We start from the raw sequence: 21,003 nt of genomic DNA on the forward strand, positions 1-21,003 counted from the left end.
TTCAGGCCTTGTTTTCTGCCTTTAGTGGTTTTTTAATTTAAGTTAACAATTCATTCTGAGGCAATTCAACAGTGATATCTTACCTAAGTGACCATTTGTCAGTTGCTTATTCACTGATGGGATGTGAACATTGCTGGCAAGACCACTGTTTGATTCCTGTTCTTAAATGCCCTGGAGAAGGTGGTGATGAGCCGCCTTCTTGAACCACTGGTTTAGACACACCCATGGTGCTGTTAGGAAAGGAAGTGCCAGGATTTGTAATGAGTGACTGTGAAGAAAGACATATATTCTTGAGTTAGGGTGTTGTGTGGGAAGAAAGGGAACTTGCAAGTGGATGTCCACTACCTTCACTCGTGAAGGGGTAGAGACTGAGGGCTTGAACGGTACTTTTGAAAGAGACTATCATTGGAGCTGCACTCCAGCAGGTAAGTAGAAAATGGGAAGCTGGTAATGTAATCGTGATATAACTGGACAAACAATACAGAGGAACAGGCTTAGGTTGAAATCCCACAATGGATTATGAAATTTGGTGAATAAATCTGGCATTATAAAGCCAACATCAGTAATAGTGAGCATGAACCTCGATGCTCATAAAATCCCTTCACTAATGCTCTTAGTTGAAGGAAATCTCCCATTTTCACCTGATGCAGTCTACATGTAATTGACAGTCCTACAGAAATGTGGTTGACTGTTAACTGCCCTCTGATATGATTTATCAGAGGCAGTTAGGATTGGGTAACAAAAGCTGGCCTTGCTAGTGGCACATTCCAAGAAAGAATAAAGAGGAAGAAAAAACAAACCATATTCCTGACTTGCGCCTTATAGATTATGGATTGGGAATTTAGTTACACATTAAAGAATTCCTCATTTCTGACCTTTTCTTCTAGCTAGAGCATTTTTGTTGCTGGTCCAATTCAGTTTCTGGTCACTGGTAAATTCCAGGGTGTTGATGCTGAAGAACTCAAGTTTGCTAATAGTGTTGAATGCCAAGGAGTATGGTTTGATTGTCTCTTGCAGGAGATGGTCATCGCCTGGCATTTCACAAATATTACATGGCACTTATCAGCCCAAGTATGAATACTAATAAGGTCTTGCCTCATGCAGTTATAGACTGTTTTAGTATCTGCGGAGTTGTGAATAGTACTGAACACTATCAACGAACGTCCCTACTTCTAATCTTATGGGGGTTAAGCCTCAAAATGTAAGAAGTGGGCAACTGGACTGGTTGGTTACAGGGATACTGCAGTCGAACCTGATTCTTTGTGAGCACACATGATTTTCTGCATGGTTTCTGATTCTGGAAACCTAATTGTTATTTCCCTGCTACAGCTGAGGATTGAGATGTACATTTTTAAACATGAGTGGACAAAATCATCGATCATGGAATAATCAGTTATTTCAGCCAGTGTACCCTAAACATTATGATAATTGGAGCTTGAAGACACCTCTCAGCCTCCCCTCCAAAGTCATGTTACTCTCCTGAGAGAGGCAAAAAGGATAAAGAAAAATACAAACACATTAAGAGAAGAAATATTATAGAATACTGGGCCATCTGTAAAGACAGCTAAGATCTGTTTGGGGTTTTCAATACCCCAAGAATGAAATTAGCTACCTCAGAACAGATTGAAGACTGAAACTGGGATGCCATCAGTTACATCATAGAAACGAGGAGCAGGGGTAGGCCATTCAGCCTTTCAAACCATCCAATGGGATCATGTCTGATCCTCTAACTCAATGCCATATTCCTGCTTTCTCACTCATACCCATTCACGCCTTTTAGACAGTAAAAAATTATCAATCTCCTTCTCGATTAACCTCAGTGACCCGGCCTCCACAGCCTTCTGTGGTAGCAAATTCCAGAGTTTAAGCGAAGAAGTGCTTCCTCATCTCAGTCCTAAATGGCCTGTATCATTCACCCATGCACTACCTGTGCTTTTATCCATGAACCATAATCTAAACATCTGCAGAGATTTTACTGGGGATTTTTCAAACCCCAGCAAGGAAATCTATTTCAAACAGCTATCCTACTTTACCTACTCCCGGAGCATGTGGATGATCCAGACGTAACACCAGGGAGAAGCTTTATGGATGTCACTTATTCATAGTAACACCAGCTTCTAATTATCTTCTCTTCTAAGTACTAGTTCCATCCATCTGTGTTTGCAACATTTTGCCATTTGCAAAACCAGACAGATGGCACGATAAAACAGGGTGAAAAAGTGCCAGAGTTGTGACATTTCATTTACATAATTGGATAAGTATCTGAGGAGAAATAAAATTGCACGATGCATAGAAAAGGGGAGTGGAGTGAGCTTAATTCTGAAAGAGAGCTGACACAGGATGGGCCAAATGACTTCTTTCTATGCTGTTACCTTTAATATTTCACCGACTCAAATAACCCCAAGGCTTAATGAATCAGGAGACATAGATTGGAACACATTTGTTTTTCACTTCGATTTTAAAAAAAAATCCAGAGTCCAAAAATTACAGCTCATGATAGTCAGTAGATGAGCACTATTATTTTTTTTCTCTGAAATCATCCCTTCACGATTCTAATGACCATTAGCCAATGATATACCTTCAGTAAAAGCAGAGAGAGGTTTTCGTATGAACTGGCTAAGCAATGGTCTGCTAAGATCCAGGGTTCATTCACACTCTAGAAACTTTTAGATGGCTTATTATCAAAAATATGGTCCCCATCCAAAGTCAAGCAGGTGGTAGCCCTGTAAGGCTACAATGTCTTTTGAACCCCTGAGGATGTTTGGAGTCATTGTGACACCTTCTACAACACGACACAGCTATGTGACTAAAGAGATAACAAGGTGTAGAGCTGGATGAACACAGCAGGCCAAGCAGCATCCGGGGAGCAGGAAGGCTGACGTTTTGGGCCTAGAAGGGTCTACAGCTTGTTATCTCAGATTCTCCAGCATCTGCAGTTCCTACTCTCTCTCCACAGCCATCTGACTTGCGACACTGTCCAATCCAATTCTAATGCAATGCTCACGACAGATTAAGCAGTAGATTTGACAGATTTCGAATTTAGAATTTCAGAAGATCCCTCTGGGAACACACCCTCAGCCAAGCCATGTGCTTTGAGCTCAGTATGGTGTTGAGCCCGAAACGTCAGCCTCTCTGCTCCTATGATGCTGCTTGGCCTGCTGTGTTCATCCAGCCCTGCACCTTGGTGTTGAGAAATCTCCTTTTCCGACAACATCAGCTTGCTTCAAGGCCCTGGGTAATCCCTGTGCTGCATATTTTTTAGGACAATTGCCAATTCAAGTCACATATATAGCATTTTCTTCAGGTCTTTTAATATATTATTAATGCTGTTTGTTAAGCTGTGGCTCATATCGAAGACATTCATAATTCAGAGATGAGTTTAGGATATTGTTCCAAACAACTCCAAACTTAGGTTATTTCATTTTTGCAGTCCTTCTGAATTAATCTGCTTGATTTGCAGTTCTGCAGAAGAGTCATACCAGACTCAAAACCTTTACTATGTTTCTCTCTCCATGTATGCTGCCAGTCCTGTTGAGTTTCTCCAGCATTCTGTGTTTGTTTCAGATTTCCAGCATCTGCAGCATTTTGCTTTCATTTGCTTTATTTGCATTTTGCCAGTGAACGAATGAATGATTTGCATTCACATTCCGAGCACTTTTCCTGGGACACTTCAAAGTGGTATGCAACCAATTAATACTTTTGATGAGCTTTGGTAAAGCCAAAAAGGAGGAAAGGCATCTCTATCTATTAGGTTCTTTGTACAGCAAATATCAGAATTCTTTCAAAATTGTAAGCTACTTTTGTTTTCTATTGTTTTGCAGAATGTTGTTTGAGCATTGTTTAAGTTCTTCAGCTCTGTTCATAATTCCCAGCAGGATTATTCACAATATCAACTGCAATCATAGATCTCTCTGTCTCTGTCTCTCTCTCCCTCTCTCTCTCTCTCTCTCCCTGCAGAATACAGCCCAGTTAAATAACTGACATGACCAAACTGATCTCTGACATTTTTTTCAGAGTGAAATAGAATGATGCTAATGCATGAGTGGCATGTTACAAAGGATGAGAATAATTTAGATCATCATTATCAATATATCACTAGCTAAAGAATGAGAGGGAGAGTGAAGGAGATATCAGTCGCTACAATTTTCCCTCAGCATGTCTTGATTTATATATTAAACTGTTAATTGAGAATCACTCTGGGGTACAATGTGATGAAGCATCAACACCGTTTCAGTTTTCTCAAAAGTAAGTAACCATGCTGCCCAAAATAAAAGTCGCTTAAAGGGTTATTAGATTTCTATTAGATGTTTGACAGAGGCAATACTTACAGCTGGAGAAGATGAGAGGACAAGAATGTTCATCCATTGGAAAGTTCTGGAGCTGCAGTTGACACTCTGCGATTATTGTCAGCCTGCAGAAAGCAACAGTTTATTAATTATCACTTTATGCTATAATCTGGTACTGCTATAGCTTTGTTAAAGAAGGAAATGAAGTACTAATATCTATGATCTACTGTTCACAATTTTCCAACTGAGACATGGAAGAATTGGTCATAGATAAAAGTAAATAAATTCTGAAACTGCCAAACAGAATCTAATCACTTTTCTTTTAGCATAAGAAATAACCAATGTGGAAGAACACAATAGCAGTGGTCAAGTGACTCATCAAATCTACGCTCACTGACTGGATTCACCAATGGATTTGACAATCCATGTGATGTCTTTCATGGCAGGAGAATGATGAAACTGGACTATTTTATGGAAACTTCTTTTTTAACCCATGCTTGAAATTTGTTCAATCTTTACTGATCTTCCCCCTTTAAAAACTGCCTTTTTCATACTGGCAAGTGGTATCTTAGAAAATAACTCCCCTTCGGTTGTGTCAGGATCCTGGATAGGCCATCCAGCCCATTTGAGCCTAGACCCAACATTCAATTAGACCATGGCGGATCATCTACCTCAATGCCACTTTCCAGCACTATGTCCAATTCCCTCGATGTCACTCGTTTCCAGAAATCTATCAATTTCTGTCTCAAACCTACTCAACAATTGGACTTCCACGACCCTCTGAGGTAGAGAATTCCAAAACATTCACCACATTCTAGGTGAGGAAATTCTCCCCATCTCAGCCTTAAATGAACTGTGTCTTGTCCTGAGATTTTGTCCACTGGTTTTAGACTCATCAGACAAGGGAAACTCTGATATACCCTGTGATGTGAGAATTCTATAAATTTCTACAAGGCCATTCCTTAGTATTTGAAACTCTATGGAATACTGAACCAGTCTCCTCAATCACCTTTCAAATTTACCAAAGTCTATCCTCTTTTTACGAGCCCAATTGGACATTGACTAACACACTGAATGTGTGTTATAGAATCATTGAATTGTTCCAGCACAGAACAAGGCTATTCGGCCCACTGCGTCTGCATCAGCTCTCTAAGAGTTTTGACTTTGTGCCAATCTCCTGCCTTGCATGTTGTTGCTATCTAAATAACCATGAAATACCTTTTTGAATGCCTCCGTTGCCTGCTTCCCTCCACTGTATTTCCAAGCAGTACATTCCAGACCCTAACTACTCGTTGAATGAAAAGGCTTTTTTCTCACTTCATGTTTGCTTCTTTTGCAAAACACATTAAAATGGAGTTCCCTTGGTTATTGATCCTTTTACAAGTGAGAAAAGGTTCCTCCCATGTACACTATCCAAGGCCATCATGGTTTTGAAAACTTCTATCAAACCTCTTCCCAGCCTTTTCCTCTCCGAGGAAAACTGTACTGCTTCACCAATACACAATACTCCAGCTGAGGTCTAACTGGTGTCTTCTATAAATTCAGCATAAGCTTTTCACTCTTATGCTGTATAGTCCTATTAATGGAGCCTAGAAAACTGTGTGCTTTATTAATGGCTCTCTCCACCTGTCCTGCCACCTTTAATGACTTATATCACATATACCCAGGTCTGTCTGCAACTGCATACCCTTTAGAATAATATCCTTTCTGTTAATATTGGCTCTTCCTGTTCTTTTCACCAACCAGTACCAGCAAACAGTTTTGCACATTGAACTTGATCTTTAGCCCCTTGTCTACTCACTCCACCAATTTGTCTATGTCCTTTTGGAGTTCAACACCATTTACAACAGCCTCAGCCGCCATTTACAATATCCTCAACCTTCCTGAATTTTGTGCCATCTAGACCTTTGAAACTGAAATTGTCTCCTGCACATCAAGATCTAGATCATTCGTATCAGGAAAAGCAAAGGGCCTCATACTGAACCTTCAGGAACTCCATTACAAACCACCCAACAGTGTGTAAAATACCCATAAACTACCTCACTGCTTCTTGATCCTCAGAAAATGTTATCTCCATGTTGCTACTGTCCCATTACTTTACAGGCTACAACTTTTTTTTTCACAAGGAATGGTTAGGTATTTAGATTTTTGGAGACGATGGGGTGTGCTTATCATGATAATAAAACATAGCAGCAGGATGAGCCATTTTCTCCTCTTCTCAAAAATATCATTGCTATTTGATTGTGGTCTTATTTCCAATTTCTGGCTAACCACAGCCTCCCTTGGAAAATTAAAAATCTATCCAACTCAGCTCTGAATATATTCAATGACACAGCCTCCTCAGCTCTCTGTGGAAAAACATTCCAAATACTAACGATCCTCTGGGAGGAGAATTTCCTCCTTATCTCAGTGTTGAATGAGAGACTCCTTATACTTAAACTGTGTCCCTTGGTTCCAGAGTCCCCCAAGAGGGGGAAACATCCTCTCAGTATGTGTCCTGCCAAATTCCCCAAGAATGGTGTATGTTTCATTGCAGAAGGATATAGAGTAGGCTCAATTTGATCTGAGATAATAGAATCTGAATCGTTCACTAGTGCCTAATGCCAGTCTGAAATATTAATGCACTTCAGTTTTCCTTGTTGTACAGAAAACTACATGCCTGGTATATCCCTTTTAAATATTTTCATTGAAGACTGGTTTGATACGAACCAAAGAATGACCAGAGATGTCATGTGGTGTTACATCAAGCGCTGGCCAGTCATATTTGAAACATATCAAGTAACACTTCATTCTTTTGAAAGCCTGCACTGTCATTTGTTTCAGCCTTCCCTGATCTAAAGGTAGCATCAATCAATCTGTCCTTGTGGATAGTTTTTTTTTGATTGAATCAAAGCAGCAAATCTTTTTCGGTAATGCACCTCCCTAGTGAAATAGTATGATGTATCTCAAAGTATTTCAGTCAAAAGTCAAACCAGTTTATTTCAAGCTTCTGCAGCACACTCTTGGGTTGTATTGTAAGGGGTGTTAAAACCCTGATCACTAAGCAACAAATCTTTCTAACTTCATAAGTTATGTTGAAGAGACATCTATTCCATGTTAGCCACCTCCAACCAACCAATGTATCAACCTGCTCCTGAATAAAGGAGCAGGAGGAGGAGGACACGTCTCGATCTATGAGGAATGACAATCACCAACAATCTGGCCTGGACCACCCACGTAGATGCGATGGTCAGGATGGCACAGCAATGCCTCTTCTTCCTCAGGAGGCTGAGGAAATTCAGCATGTCATAAGGTGCCTCACAAACTTTACAGATGCACTACAGAAAGTGTTATATCAGGATGCATCATGGCTTGGTACGACAACTGCTCTGCCCAGGACTGTAAGAAACTACAGAAAGTTGTGAACTCAGCCCAGTCCATCATGAAAGCCAACCTTCTAACCATTGACTCCATCTACACTTCTTATTGCCAGGCAGAAGATACAAAAGCTTAAACACACCACAAACAGGTTCAAGACCAGTTTCTTCCCTGCTGTTAATAGACTTCTGAATGGACCTCTCAAATTTCAAATCTAATGCTGGTCTTGTTTTCTGGACACCTTCTTTGCAGCCATTTTATTCCTCGCTCTGTTCAATCATCCTATTATCTTTGTATGTTATGGTCTGCCTGTACTACATGCAAAACAACACTTTTCACTGTACTTAGATACATGTAGCAATAATAAGTCAAATCAAACCCTTCAATCAAACTGTTTAGACTTGTTATGGCGCACCTCTGGATGAGGAGGAGACCTTAACCTGGACCTTGTGGCCTAGAGGCAATAGCACTACCACTATCACTAAACCAGTCCTGCTGCACTCAATATAGGGATTCAAGGGAGTCCAAATTAATGTCGCCACTGGATTATAATTAAACACCAATTTAATTAACATGGTTGCGGGGTGGGAGAAAAGAAGAGGATAATCAGAGAATGAAGATTAAAAGATATCTGAGATTTAAGGATTTAAATAATGAGAGCAATTTTCAGATTAAATTTGTTCTCTCAGGATTGACCAGTCTCAAAGAGGACAAAATCAGCGTCTAGAAAATGTTGACAGCTTTGTTTACTTAGAGAAATGACAGTTCATCTGGATTCTGAGTGTATAGAGAGGGAGAGAGAAATCACAGTTTGACATCAAAAAGCCTGATGTGACAGTATGGATGAGATAACTATTTTTCACACAGGGGTGCAAATTCCAGCTGATGTAATTAATGCCTGTATTGCTAATTTCAAAGTGTTGATAAGTGGAGTAAGTAAATATTTTAAGCTTTTAGCTAGGTTTTAGTGAATCAATGAATATTTATCCTTGAAATTAAAATCCATATTTTGAGATTAATATTTGTTTGTTTAAAGAAATTGTGGTGAAATCTGTTTTAAATACTTGGCAAATGGAATATAATGTGGACAAATGTGAGGTCATTCAATTTTTTGGCAAAAAAAAGGAAGGCAGATTATTATCTGAATAGTGGCAGTTTAGGAAAAGGTGAGGTGCAACAAGATCTGGGTGTCACGGTGGAACAGTCACTGAAGGTTGACATGCGGGTGCAGCAGGCAGTGAGGAAAGCTAATGGCATCTTGGCCTTCATAGCAAGACCATTTGAGTACAGGAGTAGGGATGTCTTTCTGTAGTTATACAGGGCCTTGATGAGGCCACACCTTAAGTAGAGTGTGCAGTTTTGGTCTCCTAGTCTGAGGAAGGACATTCTTGCTATTGAGGGAGTCCGCCGAAGGTTCACCAGACTGACATATAAAGAAAGACTGGATCAAGTGGGCTTCTATTCCCTGGAATTTAAAAGAACGAGGGGGTATCTCATAGAAACATATAAAATCCTAATGGAAATGTACAGGCTAGACGTGGAAAAAATGTTCCTGATGTTGGCGAAGTGCAGAACTGGGGATCACATTCTAAGAATAAGGGGTAAGCCATTAAGGACTGAGATGAAGAAGAATTCCTTTTGTTACAGACAGGGAATAGCCGAAGCCCTCTGATGATTAAACTAAAACACAAGCCCCAGTCTATTATGACCGGATTAGAGGTTCTCTTCTAATAACTACCCATGAAACACCCAGAGAAACTTACCTTTCCCCTCGTAATCTATTAAGAGTGGTTAAAAGAAAGAAAATCCTTCATCTCCATTTTACAAGTAACAAGAAACAATTTATTTATTTAACTCAACAATGAGAAAATTAATAGGAACTACTAACAAACTGACAATTTCCCCTGAGACTACTAACTCCTTCCTAACTGGTCTAAATTCTACTGGAATGCTGTTCAAATAGACACAAGTCCCATTTAATAAACCCAATTAGTATGAGACCAACGAATGAAAATTCAATGCCCCAAGTTCATACAGGCTATCCTCTGGAATAGAAGTCACTTCACGAACACCTTTTCTTCCGTTAACTCTGCTGTCAAGGATGTTTTAGCTCTATAATTTATTCAATAAGGACAATGGTACCTTTAATTAATTAGATGGGTTTTCTCTGAGAGCTGAATGGTGCTAACTTTGGCAGGTGGCGGATGGCTCTCCTTCGATTTTCAAACATGCCCTCATCTTTATATCCGTAGTGACATAATAGGATGTGTTACATATGACTGGTTCGATGTTGTCAACACCATCAGATTTAAATTCAATTGGCTTTCTGTATCAAGGTGCTTGTTTTAACTTAATTGGCCAAATTCAAACTCACAACATCAAAACGAGACTGCTGTTTTGCATGTTCTATCTGTCAAGCGTTTTTGATACACTTGTTTCACTTTTTGAGGCTCTCTATACTGGCAACCTCCAGATGCTGCTCACAGATGTGCAATTTTAAATATCTCTAAGCACAAAAATAAGCTCAGCCCATTACAGGAACTAGACACTCTTTTCCCCACAACCATTTTTACCAACAAATTCTACCTTCCTGGTTTACAATTCACAAATACGTCAGAACTTTGCAACACTTTACTCAGAGTTATAAACCTGTGGAATTTTTTTTTTCCCTTTATTCATTCATGGGATAAGGGCATCGCTAGCTAGGCAGCATTAATTGTCCAGGGGGCAGTTCAGAGTCAACATATTGCTGTGAGTCTGGAGTCACATGTAGGCCAGACCAGGTAAGGATGGTAGTTTCCTTCCCTAAAGGGCATTAGTGAACCAGGTGGGTTTTTCCCGACAATCGGCAATGGATTCACGGTCCTTAATTCCAGATATTTGCTGAATTCAAATTCCACCATGGTGGGATTCGAACCCAGCTCCCCAGAACATTATCTGGGTCTCTGGAATAATAGTCCAGCGATATTAACACTAGGCCATTGCCTCCCCTAATTCCCTACCACGTAAAGCTGTTGGGACCAGTTCAATAGATATATTTAATCAGCAGCTGGACTCCAAGCCCATTCTGCTATTCAATAGATCATGGCTCATTGGGCAGCCCTGCCAACTCTCCCATTAGGGGAATGTCCGGGGAACATAGGGATTGAGAGGTGGAGGGTTGGAAGGGGGAAAGTTGGGGAGGGGTCAGGCATAGTGACGTTGCAGCTGTTGCAGCTGTTGCAGCTAAAGGGATCAAGGGGCATGGAGAGAAAGCGGGAGTGGGGTACTGAAATTGCATGATCAGCTACGATCGTACTGAATGATGGTGCAGGCTCGAAGGGCCGAATGGCCTACACCTGCACCTATTTTCTATATTTCTATGTTTTAACACTATTCTGTGGCATAAATTTCAATGGAGTCTGGGCGCTTCTTCCACCTCCTCCTTCAGTTCAGAATTCATTTCTGGCAGCGAAATTGCAGATGTTTTCCTTGAAATCACGTACATTGTAGCAGAGGAAGATAGTGGCAGTATACTTTTTCATTCTTTCATGGGATGTGGATATCATTAGGTAGGGCAGGAGTTATTGTCCATGCCTAATTGTCTAAAAGGTAGTTAAAACATAACCACATTGTGACTCCAGATGCACACATGTCAGCCAGGCCAGGTAAGAATGGCAGATTTCTTCCCTAAAGGATGTTAATGGACGAGGTCGGTTTTTACAACAACCATTACACAGTCATCACTGAATTCAAATTTCGTCATCTACCACAATGAGATTAGAACCTATGTCCCCAGAACATTAGTTACGATTGCTAATACCAGTGAAATTACCACTACACCACTCCTTCCCTCCGGAGATTATTTACCCCAATGAACCTGTTCATTTGAGATTATGGTGAACTTCATAGATCCTATTTTTTTCCGATATCCTTTTATACTCTTGGTTAACAACAGTAGATACCTTTATACAAAGGTGGCAAGGGTCACGTACCAGAGTTGCAATGTGCCATGTTCAAAGTAGGTTTAATTAACGAGAAGTCACACAACACCAGGTTATAGTCCAACAGGTTTATTTGAAATCACAAGCTTCAAATCACAAGATTTCAAATAAACCTGTAGGATTGTAACCTGGTGTTGTGTGGCTCCTGTCTGTCTACCCCAGTCCAACACCAACATCTCCACATCATAATTAATGAGAGTTTGATAATGTTTTGAATCTCACCACGTCAACTTAGGACAGACTATGTTCTTCCTCTTGGCAAACATAGTACCCATCCACCTGCCACCCACTGCACACCCAGTTCTGCCATTAGAAAATCCTGCACATTCTGGAAATATTCTTTTGTTCAAATTATTCTTTCTCTTGTATTTGGGGTGAACCTCGAAGTTTACAGCAAGCGGCAAAGTGGAAAGCATGCAATTCTAGTGGTGCAGCATGGCTTGTGGAATTTCAACATATTAAAATCTTTAATGTCTGTCTATGACAACAGATCTTAATTGGCTGCCTACAGTTTAACAGTAGAGGAACTCAGAGCAGGACTAGACCATTCGAATCTCCAAGCCCATTCTGCTATTCAATAGATAATGGCTCATTGGGCAGCCCTGCCAACTCTCCCATTAGGGGAATGTCCGGGGAACATAGGGATTGAGAGGTGGAGGGTTGGAAGGGGGAAAGTTGGGGAGGGGGCAGGCACAGTGACGTTAGTACAGTGGTAATGTTACTAGGGACCTGAATACTTGACTGATGCTTGGAATGGAGGGTTGATCTAATAAGCAGAGGTTGTACAGGCTAAAGCTGTATCTATTGGAGCTTAGAATAATGGGAAATGATCTCATTCAAACATATACGAACCTGAGGGCACCTGACAGAGTGAATGCTGAAAACATTTGTCCCCTTGTGGAGGGTGACTAAAACTAGGGGACAGAGTTTAAAAACCAGAGGCTCTGATTTAAGACAGAAATTAGTAGGATTTTTTTCTCTCCGAGGTTGTGATTGACTGGAACTTGGTTCTCCAGAGAGTGGTGGTGGCAGTGTCATTGAACATGTTTAAGACAGAGTTAGATAGACACGGTTAATAGGGGCAGCAAGGAATGCTCAGTTGAAGCCAAAATCAGATCAGCCATGCTCATATGAAATAACATTTTCTTAATGTGTTCATGAGATGTGGACATCACTGGATGATCTGATATATCTTGCCCATTCCTAATTGCCCTGGAGAAGGTGCTGGTGAGCTGCCTTCTTGAATCACTGGACTCCTAGGGATGTAATGAGACCCAGAGTGTTGTTAGAAAGGTGGTTCCAGGATATTGACTTCGTCACTATGAAGAAATAGTGACATATTTCTAAGTCAAAATGGTATGCCGCATAAAGGGGAACTTGTGGTGTTTCTATACATCAGCTGTCTTGTCTTATAAGGTGATAGAGGTTGAAGGTTTGGAAGCTGCTATCAGAGGAACCCTGGTGAATTTCTACAGTGCATCTTGTAAATGGTACGCACTTTGGCCACTGTATGTTGGTGGTTGACAAAGTTCAGGGGATGGCTGTAATACCAATCAAATGGGATGGGTTGTTCTGGATGGTATCAAGTTTGTTGAGTGGTCTCAAGAAACTCATCCAGGCAAGTGGAGGGTATTCCATCGTACTCCTGACTTGTGTTTTATAGATGGTGGACAGGCTTTGGGCCGTCAGGTGTGAGCTACTTATTGCAGAATTCCCAGCCTCTGACTTGCTCTTGTGGCCACTGTATTACATGGTTAGTCCGATTCTGTCTCTGGTCAATGGTGACACTCCAACAAGTTGATAACAGGGGCTTTAGTGATGGTGAAACCATTGTATGTCAAGGGGAGGTGATTAGATTTTCTCTTCTTGGGAATGGTCATTGCCTGGCATGTGAGCAGCATAAATGTTTGACCTCTTGTCTGCCCAAGCCACCATTGTCCAAGTCTTCCTGCATAAGGATTTACTAATGCTCTGGGAAATAAGTTCAAATCCCGCCATGACAGTGGGAGGAATTGTAAATTCCATTGATGAAAACATCTGAAATAAAATACCTCTCTTATTTAAGGGCAATAATACAGTTACTAGATTATAATAAAATCCCAGTTGGTTCACTCATTGCCTTTAGGAAAGGATATCTGGCATCCTTATCTGGTTGGGCCTACCTGAGATTCCAGCCTACAGCCATGCAGTTGATTCCTAACAGTGCTCTCAAATGGCCTACAAAGTCACTCAGCTGTCAGTGGCTCACCATCTGCCCAATGACAATTAGGAAAGGAAATAAACGGTGACATTTTCAATGATGTTCACATCACAAGAACAAATTTCAACAAAATGTAAACATTGCTTGAAATTTTAAAGAAGACCACTTAGAAGATTCACGTTCTCACTTTCATTGGTCCAATGTCATGTTAAACTGTAATATACTGCTATGTATAGGTATGCAGCTTCTGCTGTAATCCGTTTTCATTTGCTTAATTTAATCAGTAAAATTTCAGATAATCAATTAAGCAAATAGGAATGGCAATCTTCCAAATCAGTTCAACAAAACATGTAAATGTTATCATCTAACTTTTTTTCAATTAAGAATTTAACTGTTCTTTGTTGAAGTACACTGACCACATTGTCTTAAGTCTAATGGCAGTTTCAGGTTATATTAAGGGCGTCCTCTGTTGTTGTGCAGACAATTATTCCAAAGTTAAGAACTTAAATAAAAGGGAAACAGAAATGATGCTCCCTCAATGGCCTGATTGTCGAGGCTGTGTTTCCTGCTGTATTAAGTCGTCAACTTGTAGATTGTGGCTTCAAGGCCCACTCAAGAGATTTGAGCAGAAAATGTGGGTCGACAGTCCAGTGCAGTACTGAGGGAGAGCTGCATTGTCAAATGGTACAGAGCAAGATTTTGCCCTCCAGGTTGACATCATGATGTCATGGTTGGATGTGGGTCAAACTCTTGCATTGTTTAGTGAATAATTATCCAACAATGATTTTCCCCAAATTGGAAAAAAGTCTCTAAAGGGCAGGCTCACTGTCCACTGAAGAGTGGCAGGTCGACATTCAAAGCTGGAGGGCCAACAAGAGGCCTTACAGCCCTGAGGAAGGAGCCAGCTACCTTTCCAAGCAAGCAGAGAGCTGGCACGGCAAGCCAAGAATGACACAAAAGATTCGAGGGATCTACCTTTATGGTCTCAAGATGGAGGCAGCCCCTTTTCCAGCCTTTACCATTTTGAGTTTTAAACTAAAGCTGAGGCCAGGCTGCTTTGAAAGGACCTTTAAAGTCTGCCAGAAGTGCCAACTAAGGTCAGCCTATGGGAAGCTCTCCATTGACGGCTGACCCAGTCGCCAGTCCTTCATGGGGTCCCAAATCAGGCTGGAAGAGTCCCAGAAACAAAACAGAAATTGCTGCAAAACGCAGCAGATCTGGCAGCATCCGTGGAGAGAAATCAGAGTTCACGTTTCGATTCCAGCAATCCTTTTTCAGAACTGCCCTGGAAAAGTCCCAGTCAGCCTCAGACAATAGGCCTTAATTGGCCTTTAAAGATCCTGAAAGAATTACCCTCCACGGGCTCATGGGTAGACGTGTGGCCTTGCTCAGCCAGCCCGTAAAAATTTCTTTTCTTCACAGATGCTGCTAAACCTGCTGAGCTTTTCCAGCAACTTCTGTTTTTGTTCCTATAAAAAAAAAATTACCTTGGGCTGAATGTGGGCAGTAAATCAGGCTTAAAAACCAAGAGGTCATCATCCTTCAGATGGGATTTCAAACCGAGGCCAAAGTCTTCTTTCTTGGGCTGATGTCAAAGATTTTCTTGCGCTAGTTGGAAAAAAAGTATTCTTCCTTGTGTCCTAACCAATAATTATCTCTGAACCATGGTAAACATAAAATCACCATAGTGTAATAGGATTCTAGGGCTTCTCTCTCATCACAGAGTAAGTTTAACCTGAGGGTCACCATGTCTCATGCAAAGGGGTGAGGTTGAGAAGGCAGGACCTGCATGGCGACCTCAGACAGTGTGGGAATTGAAGCTGCACTTTTGGCGTCACTCCGTGCTGCAAACCAGCCATTTATCCCTCAGCCATCAACACTACAATGGACGTTTTGATCAACACCACTTTGCTGTTTCACGGGACGAAAACTAATTAGCTACAGCGTTGCCGACGCTGGAAGAGTAACAAACCTTCAAAAATAATTCATCAGCTGTAAAATGCTTTGGAAATATGCTGAGATCATTAAAGACACTGCAGGTGAAAGATTTTGATAATTTCACCTGTGCTGGTTGAGCTGACGTTCCTTATGATAGCAGTTCGACAGAGAAGTTCCTGTTGGCATTGTATGGACCAATGAGGAGATGAAATAAACAGCCCTCATATGTAGAAGGGTCTAGGCCCGAAACGTCAGCCTTCCTGCTCCTCTGATGCTGCTTGGCCTGCTGTGTTCATCCAGCTCGACATTTTGTTATCTCATATGTAATCATTCCGGTTGCCATATAAATATTTATGAAACAGTTCCTACAACAGAGTGATTAATGCCTTGGAAAAGGAGGAGAGAATTTCAGAAAAGTAAACAAAATCTTTGTATTCTAGATCAAAATGGACTGTCAGGGTTTTTAAAAAATCTTTGAAGTGTTTTTATTTTCAGGTAGTATCAACAAATGTCACTGAAGAATCAATCCTGAGATAACTTCAGTGCAAGGGAAGCTACTGCCTGATTTTGGAAATTATCTAAACATTTTTAAGATGTTTCTGGTATCTCAGTCCGCTCAAATGATCTTTACAAACCAGATAAATCATAATTTTGACCAATGTATCTCAGACAGATAAAAGTGTTGTTAAGCAAAGGTATTAAGAGATATGGGCCAAAGGCAGGTGTCTGGAGTTAGGCCACAGACCAGCCACGGTCTTTGATTTGATTTGATTTATTATTGTCATGTGTATCTAAGTGCAGTGAAAAGCTATTTTGTTTTGCATGCAGTACAGGCAGATCACAACATACAACGATCATGGGATGACTGAATAGAGCAGGGAATACAAAGTTATAGCTGCAAAGAAGGTGCATAAAAAGCAAGATCAACATTAGATTTGAGATTTGAGGAGTCCATTCAGAAATCTAATAACAGCTGGGAAGAAGCTGTTCTTGAATCTGTTGGTATGTGTGTTTAATTTTTCTCATTGAATGGTGGAACAGGCTTGAAAAGCTGAGTAGCCTACTCCAGTCCCTGTGTTCCTATTGGCCCTTGACCACTTACTAGAAAATACGACAATATCTGCATTCAATGTTCCAAAAGGAAGATTCAAACTATGCTGAACGCAAGGGCAGGCTTTCACATAGGGGACAGTCAGCTTTCAAATTCAAAGCTGCAAACTGGGGGAGAATGCTGTGATTCCAAATCCCCACCCCTTTTGTCTCCTCTGGGAATTCCTGGAATTTCCAAATCATTTAGGATGATGTGCATTGCTCAAATTCTACATAAATAAAGTAATGTGTCTCGACCGCATCTCCTTACCCATCTTCTGCTCTGCACCAATTGTCAGCTGCCGATTTGGAGACATGTCTCCTAGAAGCAGACAGGACTGTAGGTTTTATGAACAGACCACTCAGCCCATCAAGACTACATCTCCATCATTCAATTAGATCACGGCCCATCCGCACTTCAACTCCACCCACGCCCCGCAGATTGTATATTATCCTCAATCTGAAGGATCACAGCTAGTCCCCATTGTCATGAGGAGGTCATCCACAAAGGCAAGAGGACGTGAAGCCCTGATATCAGCAGTTGTGACTAACTATTCACCCTCAGTCACATGCAAAAAGTGACCCAACTTCATAAATATAAATAGGTTCAGGTCAGGTCAGGCACAGAGTAACTTGGGCCCATACAAAGACTTTAACTGGCAGTTTAACAAGAGTTTCTTCAACTTATGGCTGTTTACTTTATTGGTATCAGCGTTGTACACATGGGAAGGAAACTCGTGTAGAGAAAGGTAAAGGAAATAATTAACTTTGACAACCATCATCTTTGGGCTCATCTTGTCACTATTATTTTCAATATGAGAAAATCAAAGAAGCTCATTGAATAATGAGTTCAGACGATGAGTCTCAAATAGATCATGTTTTTACGTGGTCACCTGGTCTTTTGCCTTAGAATTCTATACTCATTAAGTGTTCCTTATAAAGCCCCAAGCAACGGACAGGGGGAAAACTCTTTGCTGGTTCGAGTCATATCTAGCACAAAGGAAAATGATTGTGGTTGTTGGAGATCAATCATTGCAGCCCAAGATGATCACTAGAACAGTTTTTCAGGAGTGTCCTAGGACCCAGATGGTCCTTGGTTCAACTATCTTCAGCTGCTTAATCAACAATCTTCCTTCCATCGTAAACCCAGACGAGGGAATGTTTGTTAGTTTGCTGATGACTGTACAATGTGCAGCACCATTCACATCACCTCAGACAATGAAGCAATCCATTTTCATATGCAGCAAGACCTGGCCAACATCCAAGCTTGGACTGATAACTGGAAACAGATGACATCTGTGTCACACAAGTACCTTGCAATGACCATCTGCATCTTCTTCAAGAATACCTTCCAAACCTTTGGTCATTACCACCTAGAAGATAATCATCGAATCACAGAATCCCTACAATGTAGATGGAGGCCATTCAGCCCATTAAGCCCACAATGACCTTCCAAAGAGCATCCCACCCAGACCCAGCCCCGAGCGTATCCCCATATTTACCATGGCTAATTCACCTTGCCTACATACCCCTAAACACCTGTATGTCTTTGGCACAAGATAAGGCAGCCCCTGCACGGGAGTACCAACACATGCAAGTGCTGCCTTCAAGCCATACATCACCCTGACACCTCGCCCTCTCACCAATCCTTCACTCTTGCTGGGTCAAAATCATACAGCTCCCTTCCTAATAGCCCCGTGGGCATTTCCACACACCAAGGATTGCAGCAGTTCAAGAAGGCATCTCATCATCAACTTCTCAAGGGTAACCAAGGCTGGGTTCCATTTCGTGGGGCACCGGCATCAGTATTGAGACAGGAAAGAAGTGTATCATGGGGACAGGCTCCACCTGAACTGACCTGGGACAAATGCCTCAGCAGAAAGGTTAAACAGGGTGGTCACAAGGATGTTAAGTAATAAATGGGGGGGATGGGTTTGGAGTGCTCGGTGGGGGGAGGGGTGGGTTGAATTTATACAGTTTCAAAATCAAATAGGATACCAGAGAGTAAAGAAACAGGAATCCCACTTCAGGTATGGCAGATAATGGGAAAAACTAATACCGATTGATTTAACTGGAAGAGAGAAATAACAAACAGGTGATTTAAGCATTAGTGCTTAGGGGCAAGTTACTGTGTATGCCCCAAAAATGAGGTCAAGATACGAATGCACAGAGTGTAAAGAATAAATTAAATTAATTGGAGGCACAAATTCAGATCAGGGATTATGATATAGTAACCATTACTGAGATAAAACTGCAGAATGGTCAGGATTGGGAACTTGATATTCCAGGTTAAAAGGACAATCAGAGAAAATGGCAGAGAAAATGCATTGGCCTTTCTAATTAGAAGCTTCAAGGGGGAAGGATGATATAATGAAGGGAAAGCATTCAGTGGAGACTGAGGAACAGGGAAAGATCTAAAACTGTCATAGGTATTGTGTACAAACCCCCAGCAGCAGCTTTGAAGTGCTAGATTGTATAAACTCAGAAATTATGCAAGTTTGCAACAAAGTCAGAGCAGTATTAATGGGCGATTTTAACTTTAGCATAGCTTGGGAGAGGCAGACAAGCATCTCTTAAAAAGATAGTGAAATTCTACAGTATGTCTAGAATAGTTTGCTACAGCAATATGTCCTGGATGCAACAAGGGGATAAGCAATATTGGATTTAGTAATGAGTAAAGATTTAATTAGTAACCTAATTGTGCATATACGTTTCTCAAATGGTGATCATAACATGACCAAGTTTGAAAGCAAAAAAGCATGAATCAGCTACAAGAGCTTTAGATTTAGATAAGTCAGACTTTAATGAGATGCAACAGAGACTATTCATAGTAAACTGGGAAAAGCTGCTGAAGAAAAACAAGTGAGGAACAGTGGAGGAGTAAACTATTGCAGATTCTAGAATCTGTACTGAAAACAACAAATGCAGGTCAGGCAGCATCCATGGAGAGAGAGCAAGCTCATGTTTTGAGTCTAGATGACGCTTCATCAGAACTGAAGTGAAGGGTGGAGGAGGCAGTGGTGGAGTGTAGAGTGCTGGCGAGAAAAGATGTTGATAATTCAGATTAAGTGATCAGAATTTGAGAGAACCACCCCACCTCCCCTGCTATTGCATAAATGCTGCCCCTTCCACACTTCAGTTCTGATGAAAAGTCGTCTGGACTCAAAGCATTAGCCTGCCCTCTCTCCGTGGATACTGTCTGATCGGCTATGATCTCCAGTATTTGTTGTTTAAAGAAATGTTTAACTCAATACAAAACCAATTCATAATTGGGGTATAAAAGCTCCACTTCACAGAAAATAAGAACAGCCATGGACAATTAAAGTGATGAGGAACAGCCTAAAACTAAGAAAAAGGGCTTACAAAAAAAACACAGATCCTGCTGAATGGGAAAGATACAAAGACTAGCAAAGGGTCACAAAGCAGCTTATGGGAGCTACTAAAAGGGATTATGAAAGGAAACTTGCCATAGACATCAAAATCAATAAGAAGGAATTTTACACTGTAGCCACAAAAAGGGAAGGTGGGTGGTCAGGAGCAATGTTGGCTCACTAAAGACTGAAAGTAGGAGTATTGTCAAAGACTATGAGGAATGGGGTCTCATGTTGAGCAATTACTTTGCCTCAGTATTTACAGAAGAAAAGGAGGACAGCTTGCCAGATGTCCCAAAGAATTAATAGTTGATTGGGAACATGGTCTGAATAATATTAACGAGTAAAATATTGGTAATGAGGAAATTAATGGAATTAAAACATGACAAAACCCCAGAACCTGACGGTTTTATCCGAGGGTATTAAAGCAATTAGGGGCACATTGTAGACACCTAACTATAAATTTCCGGAGGGTCCCGACCCGAAACATCAACTTTCCTGCTCCTCTGATGCTGCCTGGCCTGCTGTGTTCCTCCAGCTCCACACTGTGTTATCTCTGACTCCAGCATCTGTAGTTCTTGCTATCTCCGTGATTTATAATCTTTCAGAGTTCCCTAGATACAGTAGTCATCCCTCTGGATTGGAAAATTGCACAGCATTCTGTATTTTTTAGAAGGGGAAAGAAGGAAAACCAGAGAATTACAAACCAATTAGCCTAATATTTGTGGTGGGGAAATTGTTGGAGCCTATACTCAAGGATGGGGTAACTGAACACCTTG

At 41.0% G+C, this 21,003-nt stretch overlaps 1 protein-coding gene across 1 annotated transcript in view; it reads right to left on the bottom strand.

The window, feature by feature from the left end:
• The window catches only part of LOC125483322 (gamma-aminobutyric acid receptor subunit gamma-3), a 548,041-nt gene that overhangs the window by 341,157 nt on the left and 185,881 nt on the right, over positions 1-21,003 (bottom strand). The window contains exon 5 of the mRNA XM_048598107.1: positions 4,329-4,411. Coding sequence (XP_048454064.1) covers positions 4,329-4,411 — 83 coding nt within the window. The remainder of the gene's footprint in view (positions 1-4,328; positions 4,412-21,003) is intronic.

The sequence above is a fragment of the Rhincodon typus genome, chromosome 6 (assembly GCF_021869965.1).
Source record: "Rhincodon typus isolate 14 chromosome 6, sRhiTyp1.1, whole genome shotgun sequence".
NCBI classification, from domain to species: domain Eukaryota; kingdom Metazoa; phylum Chordata; class Chondrichthyes; order Orectolobiformes; family Rhincodontidae; genus Rhincodon; species Rhincodon typus.